The 15,194-nt window shown below is 39.2% G+C and overlaps 1 protein-coding gene across 4 annotated transcripts in view; it reads right to left on the reverse strand.

The window, feature by feature from the left end:
- Positions 1–15,194, reverse strand: part of LOC126278384 (oxysterol-binding protein-related protein 3-like) — a 277,416-nt gene that overhangs the window by 215,084 nt on the left and 47,138 nt on the right. For all 4 annotated transcript variants that reach the window (XM_049978472.1, XM_049978475.1, XM_049978473.1 and 1 more), the window contains exons 2-3: positions 10,191–10,272; positions 810–955 (exon numbers count right to left, since the gene is read on the reverse strand). In XM_049978472.1, coding sequence (XP_049834429.1) covers positions 810–955; positions 10,191–10,272 — 228 coding nt within the window. The remainder of the gene's footprint in view (positions 1–809; positions 956–10,190; positions 10,273–15,194) is intronic.

A 15,194-nucleotide genomic window follows, 5' to 3' on the forward strand; every position in this document is an offset into this window, starting at 1 on the left:
AAAATGAAAAAATCTTACGACTCAAATATGATGCACAATTAGAATCATTCACCTTCTACAACTATCTGGGCATAATAATTTGTAAACATATAAATTGGATAGTCACTTAGGTTCAGTCATATCTACGGCAGGGGGCTGCCATCAATTAATTGGCAGTACACTGGAAAAATGCATTAGTCTACAAAAAGAGACTCCTCACAAATCACTTGCATTTCCTGTCTTAGCGTTTTGCGCAAGTGTGTGTAGCTCTCACCACACAGGGCTATCAGTGGAGGTCGAATATATGCACAGAAATGCAGCATGAATGGTCACAGGCTTGTCTGAGTCATTGAAACATTGAAAAACCCAAATTGGCAGACCCTTGAAGACAGGTAGCAATTATTCCACAAAAGCTGCTTCCATAGAGGTACACAATACAAAACTAGACTAATTACAGCATGCACAGAGTCACTGAAGCAGTTATTCTTCCTGCACTACATATTGGCAATTGGTACGGGAGGAAACCCTAACATGTGATGCCTTGCTATATACCCTCTGCCATCCACTTCACAGTAGTTAGCAGGGTACATAAGCAGATGTACATGGAGTAGCAGGGAAGATAGATGTTTATTGTGTAACTAGGTTGGTGGTGGTCTGATACCTGACAAGAAGACCCCAGTGTTTTTTGTTCTTCAGTGAACATAGATTTAAAATTAAAGGAACAAGAATACAGAACATATAGAAGATATTATTATGTACCCTCACATGTCTTCACTTAATTACAGCAACAATCATGAAGAATGGTAAGTGAATTCAAAACAAATAATTACCTTGTGCCAGCCCTTCAGGGGCCATTTTCTTTTCTTGTGCAGGTACCCAGTGGCCACATCTGGCTTCTTATCAAATCTCTGTCCTTCTTTTAAACCTTCTAGAATTTCCCATTCAGATCCACGCCGTGTGGTTCTTTTATTTGGAACTGGAATAAATAAGCCCACAACATAAAAACATCATCTCATGTAGAATTGTAATGACTGAAATAAAATTTTAATTTCAAAATCACTTGTCACAAGTAGATTATATTTTTCTTGTTGTTGTTGTGGTTTTCAGTCCAGAGACTGGTTTGATGCAGCTCTCACTGCTACTCTAGCCTACGCAACCTTCTTCATCTCCGAGTAACTACTGCAAGCTACATCCTTCTGAATTTCCTTAGCGTATTCATCTCTTGGTCTCCCTCTACGATTTTTACCCTCCGCACTTCCCTCCAGTACTAAATTGATGATATCTTGATGGCTCACAATGTGTCCTACCAACCAATCCCTTCTTCTACTCAGGTTGTACCACAGATTTCTCCTCTCCCCAATTCTATTCAGCACCTCCTGATTAGTTATGTGATCTACCCATATTCAGCATTCTTCTGTAGCACCACATCTCTTAAGTTTCTATGCTCTTCTTATCTAAACTGCTTATTGTCCATGTTTCACTTCCATACACGGCTACACACTATACGAATACTTTCATAAAGTACTTGTTGACAATTAAATCTATACTTGATGTTAACAATTTTCTCTTCTTCAGAAACAGTTTTCTTGCCATATCCTCCCTCCTTTGACCTCATCAGTTATTTTGCTTCCCAAATAGCAAAACTCATCTAGTAGTTTAAGTGTCTCATTTCTTAATCTTAAGCCCAGTTTACATGACGACACTAGGTTACACGCAACTGCATTACCAGCCACTGCGCATGTGCACCATACGTTTGCGCAACTCGGTGATGAAACTAAACACTTTTGGCGTGTTTCAACTTTGGCAACACTAGTTGCACGAGTTTTGAGGTTGTGTGTGTTTGTAGTGTGTAGACAAACTTAAATATGACGTGGGGAATGGAGAATAATGTTTGTTTTTTGGATATCATGCTTTGCATGGATTTCAGTGATGCTGATTACAAAAATAAGCAACATATTTCTGCTGCTGCTGAGACCGTCATGTGTGATCATAACATAGATGGTTTGACAATATCTGAGCTGCAGGGCAAAATTTATTGAGTTAGGAGCACATATACAACTGAATTAAAAGAAATACAAGCAAGTGTGATTCTAGCTGTGGCAATGCGCTTGTCTACAAGACTAAAATCCCATTGTTCGAGTCGGCCAACTCTTTGTTAAGGAATATTGTTGACAGGAGGGAAGGCTACACAAACTCAAGAAGCTGCATTCTTTATTGACTATTCATCTATTTAAAACATCACTGCAGTGCTCCCTGCTCACATATGTTAGAATTTTGAAATATTGCCACTGTACAGATATATCTTCAAGAGATTAGTTTGCAAACTATTCTCTTGTTAATGTGTCCTGCTTTGAATAATTATTGTTGCTTATAATAATAAATTTAATGCTAAAGTTAATAATTATTGGTGTTAATGAAATAGCATCATCACCAACTAAAACTGTATCTTACAGCATACCGAGTGTTCTCAGTTGTGATGCACACAATATGATATGTAATTTCAGTTCTGGCGACAGTGCTTCATGCATTACAATACATTTATTCCTTATTGCATAATTCACTCTATTTAGAAGAAACGTGAACAGTTCTGGTGACATTTGAAGGTAATTAAAAGAACTTCTTGGATCTTCCGTTATAAATTATTTCAGCAAGGATGCTGAGCAACCGAGCTGACACCTTTTCTTCATCCAGTCATGAATTGAAACACATTTCTTATTTTTTTCTTATGCAGTGATTCCACGAAACAAGCTTTACCTCCGTCACAACTCGTGTGATGCACAGCTGCCAAAACTTTCATTTCAGACATGACTCAGGGACCCACAAAGTGACGAAACTGAAGTGTATACTGGTGTCGCCGTTTCTACAGTCATATATGAAAGATTAGATTATGCCACAAATTCCTCTTCCCTCCAATTCTGTTCAAACCTCCTCATTAGTTACGTGATCTACCCAGCTAATCTTCAGCAGTCTTCTGTAGCACCACATTTCAAAAGCTTCTATTCTCTTTTTTTCTAAACTATTTACCGCCCATGTTTCACTTCCATACATGGCTACACTCCATACAAATACTTACAGAAAATTTCTCTTCTTCACAAATGCTTTCCTTGTCATAGGCAGTCTACATTTAATATCCTCCCTGTTTCACAATCATCAGTTATTTTGCACCCCAAATAGCAAAACTCATTTACTACTTTAAGTGTCTCATTTCCTAATCTAATCCCCTCAGCATCAGCAGATTTAATTAAACTACATTCCATTATCCTTGTTTTGCTTTTATTGATGTTCATCTTATATCCTGCTTTCAAAATACTGTCCACTCCATTCAACTGCTCTTCCAGCTCCTTTGCTGTCTATGACAAAATTACTATGTCTTTGGCAAACATCAAAGGTTTTATTTCTTCTTCATGGATTTTAATTCCTACTCCAAATTTTTCTTTTGTTTCCTTTACTGCTTGCTCAGTATACAGATTGAATAACATCAGGGATAGGCTACAATCCTGTCTCACTGCCCTCTACACCGCTGCTTCCCTTCAGTGTCTGTTGAATCTAATAACTGCCCTCTGGTTTCTGTACAAACTGTAAATATTGTTCCAGTCAACAATGTCAAAATCTTTATCTAAGTCTACAAATGCTAGAAACATAGGTTTGCCTTTCCTTGATCTATCTTCTAAGACAAGCTGTGGAGTCAGTATTGCCTCATGTGTTCCTACATTTCTACGGAATCCAAACTGATCTTCCCCGAGGTCAGCTTCTGCCAGTTTTTCCATTCATCTGTAAAGAATTCATGTTAGTATTTTGCTACCATGACTTATTAAACTGATAGTTCAGTAATTTTCACATCTGACAAAAGTTTCTTTTTGTGGAACTGGAATTATTATATTCTTCTTGAAGTCTGAGGGTATTTCACCTGTCTCATACATCTTGCTCACTAGATGACAGAGCTTTGTCATGGTTGGCCCACACAAGTCTATCAGTAGTTCTAATGGAATGTTGTCTAGTCCTGGGGCCTTGTTTTGACTAAGGTCTTTCAGTGCTCTGACAAATTCTTTGCGCAGTATCATACCTCCCATTTCATCTTCATTTATGTCCTCTTCCATTTCCATAATATTGCCCTCTTGTACATCACCCTTGCATAGACCCTCTAGATACTACTTCCACCTTTCTGCTTCCCTTTCTTGCTTACAAGTGGTTTTCCATCTGAGTTTTTGATATTCATACAGGTCGTTCTCTTTTCTCCAAAGGTCTATTTAATTTTCCTGTAAGCAGTATGTATCTTGCTCCTAGTGATATATGTCACTACATCCTTAAATTTGTCCTCCAGCCATCCCTGCTTAGCCATTTTGCACTTCCTGTTGATTTCAGTGTTGGGACATTTGTATTCCTTTTCACCTGCTTCATTTACTGCATTTTTATTTTTTCTCCTTTCATCAATTAATTTCAATATCTCTTTTTTCTGATTTATACTACCCCTCGTTTTTTTACCTACTTGATCTTCTGCTGCCTTCACTATTTCATCTCTCAAAGCTACACATTCATCTTCTATTGTATTTCTTTCTCCTGTTCTTGTAAATCATTCCCTACAGCTCTCTCTGAAACTCTACAACCTCTGATTATTTCAGTTTATCCAGTTACCATCTCCTTAAATTCATACCTTTTTGCAGTTTCTTCAGTTTTAGTCTTCAGTTCATAACCAATAAATTGTGGTCAGTTTTGACATCTGCCCCTGGAAATGTCTTACAATTCAAAACCTGGTTCCTAAATCTCTGTCTTACCATTATATAATCTGCATGAAACCTTCCAGTGTCTCCAGGCCTCTTCCACGTTACAGCCTTCTTTCACGATTCTTAAACCAAGTGTTAGCTATGATTAAATTACGCTCTGTGCAAAATTCTACCAGGCAGCTTCCTGTTTCATTACTTACCACCAGTCCACATTCACCTACTACTCTTCCTTCTCTTCCTTTTCCTACTTTCAAATTCGAGTCCCTATTACTATTAAATTTTTGTCTCCCTTCACTAAGTGAATAATTTCTTTTATCGTACCAATCATTTCTTCAATCTCTTCATCATCTGCGGAGCTAGTTGGCATATAAACTTGTACTACTGTGGCAGGCGTGGGCTTCGTGTCTATCTTGGTTACAATAATGCGTTCACTATGCTGTTCGTAGTAGCTTACCCACATTCCTATTTGTTATTCATTATTAAACCTGCTCCTGCATGATGCCTACTTGATTTTGTGTTTATAAACCTGTATTCACCTGACCCGAGGTCTTGTTCCTCTTGCCACCAAGCTTCAATAATTTCCACTATATTTAACCTTAACCTATTCCTTTCCCTTCTTTAATTTTCTAACCTATCTGCCTGATTAAGGGATCTGACATTCCTCGGTCTGATCTGCAGAACATAAGTTTCCTTTCTTCTCATAACTACGTCCACCTGAGCAGTCCCCACCCGGAGATCCGAATGGGGGCCTACTATACCTCTGGGATATTTTACACAAGAGGATGCCATCATCGTTTAACCATACAGAAAAGCTGCATGCCCTCAGGAAAAATTATGGCTGTCTTTCCCCTTGCTTTCAGCCTTTCGCAGCACCAGCACAGCAAGGCCATTTTGGTTAATGTTACAAAGCCATATCAGTCAATCATCCAGACTGTTGCCCTTGCAAGTACTGTAAAGGCTACTGCCCCTGTTCAGGAATCACACATTTGTCTGGCCTCTCAATAGATACCCCTCCATTGTGGTTGCACCTACAAGATGCACTGAGGAATGCAAGCCTCCCCACCAATGGCAAGATCCATGGCTCATGGGGAAGGGGGGTAGATTATAAAGCTGATTTAATTTCTAAACAGCAAAGGGTAGCTAGCTAGTATAGAACTTTCAGCTCTGATGTCAAATATGGAATTCAATAAAATCTCTGTAAATAAGTTAAGCTACATTAAACTAAACTCCCTCCAAGCAGGCCTGGGGAAGGCATAATGGTACCTCAGCCCACAGGTGTTACTGGATGCAGATATGGAGGGGCATGTGGTCACCACACCACTCTCCCTTCATTGTGTCAGTTTATGAGACTGGAGCTGCTACTTCTCAATCAAGTAGCTCCTCAGTTTGCCTCACACGGGCTGAGTGCACCCCAGTCGCCAACAGTGCTCGGCAGACCAGACGGTCACCATCCGAGTGCTAGCACAGGCCAACAGTGCTTAACTTCAGTGATCTGATGGGAACTGGTGTTACCACTGCAGAAAGGCCATTGGCATAAATAAGTTAAGTAAAGTAAAATAAAGTAGTACAGTACAAAATTATCATTTACTTTATTTTACATCTTCACCTCCATTCACCAATTTTTGGTCAGTTTTTTAATCTCATTTTGATTTACCAATTTTGTTCTGTAGATCTTTAATTTATTACTTCTTCTTAATCATTCACAACTACTCTCTTACACTACACTTCAATATAAATTTGTCCTTGGGAGAGGGTTTGGGGAGGGGGGGAGAGTGATACAAATGTTCTTTCAACTACCAATTCTCTCATGACAAGACCTTTTTCATTCTTAGTATCCAGTTTATTGTGTTACTGGTGCAACTCTTCCTCAATCAAATCTCAGTAATCTCTTGTTTTATCTGGCTGCTTAATTAACATACTTTGAAAACTGTACATTTCTTATAAGTCTAAAAACATCTATTAGCTGTTATACTGCCTTCACTTCAAGTTTTCGCTGTTCCGGTATTTATTTGCAGATAATTTACACCCATATAATCAGATATCTGTAAACTAAAACAAATCCACATTATAGAGAGACTACAATCATTCTTCCCATGCTCCATGTATGCACGGAATGAGGAAAAGGCCCTAACAACTGACACAAGGGGTGCACTTTCTGCAACACACCTCACAGTAGTTTGCAGAGTATAGACGTAGATTTAGATGTAACCTATAAACTGAGATGACTAAAGTGATGGGCTACCCTCGATATTATGTGGTACATGTTTTTGCCTAGTGTAGTGCAGCAACTCAATGTGGTACAGACTCCACAATTCGCTGGAAGTCCCCTGCAGAAATATTCATCCATGCTGCTTCTACAGCCATCCACAATTGTGAAAGTGTTGTTGGTGCAGTATTTTGTGCACGAATTGATCTCTCAATTATGTCCCATAAATTTTGATGGGATTAATGTCAGGCAATCTGAGTAACCAAATCATTCGCCCAAATTATTCAGAATGTTCCCAAAATCAATAGTGAACAATTGTGGGTCAGTGCACGACACACTGTCATCCATAAAACGATAAGCCCACGAATTGTCACAAATAATCTCCAAGTAGCTGAACGTAACCATTTTCAGTCAATGATCACTTCAGTTAGACCAGAGGACCTTGTTCATTCTGTGTAAACACAGACCACACTATTATGGAAACATTACCAGCTTGCACAGTGCCTCATTAACAACTCGGATCCACAGCTTCATGGGTCTGTGCCACACCTGAACCCTGCATCGGCTTTTACCGACCAAAGTCGGGACTCATCTGCCCAGGCTGCCACAGTTTTCCAGTCGTCTAGGGTCTGACCAATACGGTCATGAGCCCAGGAGAGGTGCTGCAGGCAACTTCGTGCTGTTAGCAAAGGCACTCATATTGATAGTGTGCTGACATAGCTCATTAACACCAAATTTTTCGGTACCGGATAAGTTTTTTGTATGTCTCACATTGATTTCCGTGATTATTTCATGCAGTGTTGCTCGTCTGTTAGCAAATGCTGCTGCTCTCAATCTCTAAATGAAGATCAATGGCCACTGCATTGTCCAAGGTGAAAGGTAATGTCTGGAGTTTGGTATTCTTAGCACATTCTTGGCACTGTAGATCTCAGAATATTGAATTCCCTAATGATTTCCAAAATGGAATGTCTCACGTGTCTAGCTCGAACTACCTTTCCACATTCTGTTAATTCCTGTCGTGAGCCATTATCTTAGGAGACCTTTTCGTGTGAATTGTCTGCGTGCAAATGACAGCTCTGTCAATGCACTGTCATTTCCTACCTGGTTTATGCAATACTACCGCCATCTGTATATGTGCATATTGCTATGCCGTGGCTTTTGACACCTCAGTGGATTCAAAGTTATCTAGATTGATTCAAAAACTGATAACTATTTGGTTCTTTGTTGTCTATCAATTATCTTTAGTCTCTTGTCAGATACATTTGGTTTATGGTATTACTTGGTACGCCAAGTGAAATTTTTATCAATGTAGCCAGCATTCGTGTTCACTATCAAGATACAGAACATGAAAGAAGTTCCTTATATTATTCACCAAATAAAAAAATCGCACCTAATAGCACATTTAGCAGTTTTATTTATGGGTGTATTTATTGTGAACACTATCAATTCTCTTCTCTGGAGTAAATACACAAATAGCACTTCCCCTAGCATCATGTTGGTCTCCACACATGACTGACTGCCTCAAATCTAAACTTTTTGGCACTCTCACTCCTTTTTCCTTTTTTTAAACAATCAAATATTTTCAATGAGATTTCAGACTTTTGAATCTATGACCTTACAATCTGCCACACACATGACAAGGCATTTAAATGAAACAAAAATAATAACAAGCTCAGATATGGTACACACTGAAGTGGCACTGAAGTTTTATAGCCTTACTGATACAAAATATAGAGCATCAGCTCTAAAACATCTGCACGAGAAATTAAAGTAATGAGATACACTTCCAATGAACACAAATGAAGTACAAAGTTTCTCCAGCTGTTCATGCCCATCTTTACATAGCCACAGTTACATAATTTTCCCATCTTTATTTGACTGCAGTAACAACTTTCCTACAACATATTAATACATACTAACAACAGTTGCTAAACATTAGTTTCGTCTTTGGTTTATCCATTCTCTCTGCAGCCTTCATCCTCCTGGTAACCAGTCATGGGGCTGGACAGCTGGTTGGAAACCATCTCCCATAAAAAGCCATGCAGTAGATCCATGCGGTACAACATTGCTGCTGTCACAGATGACCCTTTTCTAATAAAATATGAAACACCTGTGGCAGGAACAGAACAGAAACTGACAATAGTATGCATGGCACAGAACTACACTTGGTTCCTTCACCTAGGTCATATGGTTTCTAAGTGTTGGGACAAGGAGTGAGATAAAGATGGACAAAAATGTTGCTTACATTGGGTGGATACCAATTAATAGTGGTGGAGAATTTTGAGGATGAATTGAGAAACATACTTCAACAATTTTTATCCTACTCCATAAGTGGTATTCTGATGTATCCCAATACTCAAAGTACACTTCTATAAGATTAATGCTTCAAAGCTCTTGCTGCAAGAATCATGTAAGTGTGTTAGACTTTCTCATATGTGTATCGTACACTTCTCCTTCCCTCATTACAATCCCGTCAGTGGTGTGTGCCAGCCCAAAAGAGGCCAAATCACAAGTAAAATCAATCACTGGAAGTACCAAGGCCAGTTCTTTTTATGACGGAATGACCATCAACTTTTGTCCACATATTATGAATGAACTCTGCCATACTAAGATCAAGGACAAAGTAGACCACTCAGCCATTGTGCTTAGCACAACATGAGCCATAATAATTGTTGTTTCACAATGTGTGCCATCTGACCCATCCCCCAAGATCATCTTTGAAATGTACAGGTTGGTATGTTGCATTCAATGTGTCCTGATCTCAGCCACTGCAAGTCCCTATCTTACACTTACCACTGTCCTTGTTCCCACCCTATTTTTTTTTAGTCCTTACTGCCACGGCTTGTTACTTCTAAGTGACCGACCCCCCCCCCCCCCTTCCACCTTTTCCGCCCATCTGAGTTAGATTTATAGGTCTATGTATAATCAACCACAGTTTTTTGCCAGAAATCTCCCACTGTCCCCTACACTGACCTCATCCCTTTCTTCCTACCCTCCTGTCACTACATTCCCATGAAACTATCCTTGCCAGTGTGCTTTCCCTGAGTATATCTAGCCTCTCACCCCTAGCCATTTGCCTCCCTACTTCAAGCCCTCCAGGCTCACACCTTTTCTGCATTGCCCCTACCCTTCATTACCTCCCATTCCCAGTATTCTGTCCTTCCCTCTCTCCTCCTCAACCTCCTAAGTAAAACTGTATCTCATATATAACATGCTATCTTAATTACCTATAAAATCTTAATTTAACTGTTTTGTCACGATAAAAATAACTAAAATTCACATACCAACACCATCCTTTGGAGGTGTTTTTGGCACAATATCAGTGCCTGACTCTGCAGACAGACTATTGCTCTCAACACTGCCCTCCTGAAACACAATACAAGAAATATTATAAAATGCATTATAATGATATAAAAGCTAGTATTGAATACTACCATGTACTCATCAAAGAGTAGCATCTAAATGAGGTTGTCATCTCTAGGTTTATCACTGCTCAATCTCATCTCAGCAAATGAAGAAAGAGACAACAAGCACATAGCAAAGGCTGAATCAGTGAAATTACTGAGTCAGAACATGCAATAAATACTTCAGAATGTGAAATGAGAATAAGAACTGACAGTCACTTATTTTAATTATTTATTCAGTTATGTGATTCGTTAAATATAGAATGTGTGTAGTATAAAATTTCATACATTGCATGTAGTGTTGCTGTTGTTGTGGTCATCAGTCCAAAGATTGGTTTGACACAGCTCTCCATGCTACTCTATCCTGGATAAGCCTCTTTATCTCCGAAATCTACTGCAACCTACATTCTTCTGAATCTGCTTACTGCATTCATCTCTTTGTCTTCCTCTAACCACACCCTCCCCTCCCCCCCCCCCCCCCCCCCACACACACACCTATTCCCTCCTGCACTAAACTGACAATTCCTTGATGTCTCAGAATGTGTTCTATCAACTGATCCTTTCTTTCAATCAAGTTACACCATAAATTTCCTTTCCCCTCAATTCTATTCGGTTCCTCCTCATTAGTTGCACAATATACCTATTTGATCTTCAGCATTCTTCTGTAGCGCTACATTTCAAAAGCTTCTATTCTCTTCTTGTCCAAACTGCCTATCCACCATGTTTCACTTCTATACATGGCTACTCTCCACAGATCTTCAGAAAAAGGTTCTTAGATTTATACTCAATGTTAATAAATTTCTGTTCTGCAGTAACACTTCTTGCCATTGCTAGTCTACGTTTTACATCATTTTTATTTTGGCCAGCATCGGTTATTTTACAGCCCAAATAGCAAACCTCATCTTCCACATTTAGAATATCATTCCCTAATCTAATTTCCTCAGCATCCCATGATTTAATGAAAAAACTACAAAGAACGAAACTTGTCTAGCTTGAAGGGGGCAACCAGATGGCGCTACGGTCGGCCCGCTAGATGGCGCTGCCATACGTCAAACGGATATCAACTGCGTTTTTAAAATAGGAATCCCAATTTTTTTATTACATATTCATGTAGTATGTAAAGAAATATGAATGTTTTCGTTGGACCACTTTTTTCGCTTTGTGATAGATGGCGCTGTAATAGTTGCAAACATATGGCTCACAATTTTAGATGAACAGCTGGTAACATGTAGGTTTTTTAAATTAAAATACAAACATTTTATTTCAGTTGTTCCAATGTGACACATGTGCCTTTGTGAACTTATCATTTCTGAGAACGCATGTTGTTACAATGCGATTACCTGTAAATACCACATTAATGCAATAAATGCTCAAAATGATGTCCGTCAACCTCAATGCATTTGGCAATACGTGCAACGACATTCCTCTGAACAGCGAGTAGTTCGCCTTCCCTAATGTTCGCACATGCATTGACAATGCGCTGATGCATGTTGTCAGGCGTTGTCGGTGGATCACGATAGCAAATATCCTTCAACTTTGCCCACAGAAGGAAATCCCGGAACGTCAGATCTGGTGAATCTGCAGGCCATGGTATGGAGCTTCAACGGCCAATCCACCTGTCATGAAATATGGTAATCAATACTGCTTCAACCGCACGCAAGCTATGTGCCAGAAATCCATCATGTTGGAAGTACATCGCCATTCTGTCATGCAGTGAAACATCTTGTAGTAACATCGTTAGAACATTACGTAGGAAAGCAGCATACATTGCACCATTTAGATTGCCATCGATATAATGGGGGCGAATTATCCTTCCTCCCATAATGCCGCACCATACGTTAACCCGCCAAAGTCGCTGATGTTCCACTTGTCACAGTCATTGCGGATTTTCCATTGCCCAATAGCGCATATTATGCCGATTTAAGTTACCACTGTTGGAGAATGACGCTTTGTCGCTGAACAGAATGCGTGCAAAAACTCTGTCATCGTCCTGTAATTTCTTTTATGGCCAGTGGCTGAACTGTACAGAACGTTCAAAGTCATCACCATTCAATTCCTGGTGCATAGAAATATGGTACGGCTGCAATCGATGTTGATGTAGCATTCTCAACACCAGCATTTTTGAGAGTCCCGATTCTCGCGCAATTTGTCTGCTACTGATGTGCGAATTAGCTGCAACACCAGCTAAAACACCTACTTGGGCATCATCATTTGTTGCAGGTCGTAGCTGACGTTTCACATGTGGCTGAACACTTCCTGTTTCGTTAAATAACGTATCTATTCGGCAAACGGTCCGGATCTTGGATGATGTTGTCCAGGATAGCAAGCACCATACGTAGCACACGCCTGTTGGGCATTTTGATCACAATAGCCATACATCAACACGATATCGACTTTTTCCGCAATTGGTAAACGGTTCATTTTAACACAGGAAATGTATCACGAAGAAAATACCGTCCGCACTGGAGGAATGTTACGTGATACCACGTACTTATAGGTTTGCGACTATTATAGCGCCATCTATCACAAAACGAAAAAAGTGGTCCAACTAAAACACTCTTATTTCTTTACATACTACAGGAATACGTAATAAAAAATGGGGGTTCCTATTTAAAAACAGTTGATATCCGTTTGACCTATGACAGCGCCATCTAGCTGACCAACCATAGCGCCATCTGGTTTCCCCCTTCAAGCTAGATGAGTTTCGTTCTTTGTAGTTTTTTCGTTTGATGCATATTTCATGAGGTATTTGGCCCGGTCACTATCAATGTATCTCCCTGTATCTCCTGCTGCTTCCAAGGAACGTATTCCAGTCAACATTGTAAAAACCTCTCTCTAAGTCTACAAATGCTATAAATGTACATTTGCCTTTCCTTAATCTATCTTGTTTGGTAAGTTATGGGATCTGTACTGCCATGCGTGTTCCTAAATTTCTCCAGAAACCAAACTAATCTTCTCCAGTTTTTCCATTCTTCTGCAAATAATGTGCATCCATGTTCTGTCACCATGAATTATTAAACTGATAGTTCATTAATATTCATACCTGTTGGCCTCTGCTTTCTTTGAAATTGGTATTTAGATTATTTCATTGTTCTTTAATTTTAAGGGTATTTCCCCTGTCTAATACATCTTGCACACTTGTTGGAATAGTTCTGTCTTGGCTGGCTCTCCAAGGATATCGGTAGTTCTGAGGAAATGTCATCCACTTTAGCAGCCTTGCTTCGCCTTAGATCTTTCCACATACTGTCCAATTATTCTTGCAGTATTACATATCCCATTACATCTTCATTTATTTCCTCTTCCCCTTTCTATAACATTGCCTTCAAGTTTATTTCCATTGTACAGCCCCTCTACATTTCCCTTTCACCTTTCAGATTTCGATTCTTTGCTTAGCACTACTTTTCCATCTGAGTTACTGATAGTCATACAGCTGCCTCTCTTCTCCCCAAAGGCCTTTTTAATTTTTGTATATGGAGTATCTATTTTCCCCCTAGTTGTCCAATTTCTATAGGATTGTTTTTTGCACCTTAGCCATTCCTGATCAGCCATTTTGCATTTTCAGTCAGCCTCATTTTCCTTTTTTGCCATCTGTATTACCTTTTGCCTGCTTCATTTGCCACATTTTTGTATTTTTTTCCTTTATCAGTTAAATTCAATATATCCTGTGATAGGCAAGGATTTCTACTAGACCTTGCCTTTTTACCTATTTTATCCTCTGCTGCCTTCACTGTTTGATCTTTCCTAGCTACCCATTCATCTTCTTCTTTACTCCTTTCCCCAGTGTCAGTCAATCTTTGCCTAATGCTCCCTTTGAAAATCTCAACAACTGCTGGTTCTTTCAACTTATCCAGGTCCCATCTCCTCAATTTACTACCTTTTTGCGAGTTCTTCAGTTTTAATCTACACTTCATAAGCAATAAATTATGGTCCGAGTCAACATCTGCTCCTGGAACTGTCTTAAAAGTTCAAATTCTGCATCCAAAATCTCTGTCTTGCCATTATATACTGAATCTGAAACCTTTCAGTCTCTCCAGGTCTTCCATGTATACAACCTTCCTTCATGACTCCTAAACCCAAGTCAAAAACTTTTTTAAAGAGGAATCTTGTACGAAGCTTCAAGTAGTAAGGGACTTAATTCCATTGATAATGATGGCGTGGAAGGTTTTATAGCATTATATGCTCTTTAAAACTAACAACACATTATTTGTGTTTAAATTAGGTGATTGGACCAACTTGTCATTCCTGCTGTCGCTATATTCAGTCTGTAGAGTCGTCTATTCTGTGCAAGCCTGCACAACTGTTGCAACACATATCAACCTAAACCTCCTGCTATTTTTATCCATCACATTTCCCTCTGATATCAAATCAACTACTCCTTGAAGCCTCGGCATATGTCCTACCAACAGATCCCTTCTTTTAGTCCTGTTGTGCCATAAATTTCTTTTCTGAATCATTCAATCCCATAGCTCTCAGTTATTTATCCAATACATCCACCCAACTTTCTGTATTCTTCTGTAACACCACATTTCCAAAACTTGTATTTTCTTCTTGTCTTAACTGTTTATTGTCCACATTTAATTTCTTTTCAGTTCCAAATTTCTCCTGGGGTTCCTTTATTGCTCGCTCCATGTATAAACTGAATACCATCATCTAGGACAGGTTACAGCCCTGCCCCACTCCCTTCTCAACTACTGGTTCCCTTTCATGTCCTTCAACTCTTCGAACTTCACTCTGGCTTCAGTACAAGCTGTAAATAACCTTTAGCTTCCTGTATTTTATGCCTGATAACTTCAGTATTTCACAGTGTATTACAGGCAACATTGTCAAATCTTAGTTATGGAATGAAATACAAAACACACCAAGACTTAGATAAGAGATTAGCTA

Source organism: Schistocerca gregaria, chromosome 6, assembly GCF_023897955.1.
Source record: "Schistocerca gregaria isolate iqSchGreg1 chromosome 6, iqSchGreg1.2, whole genome shotgun sequence".
Classification (NCBI taxonomy): domain Eukaryota; kingdom Metazoa; phylum Arthropoda; class Insecta; order Orthoptera; family Acrididae; genus Schistocerca; species Schistocerca gregaria.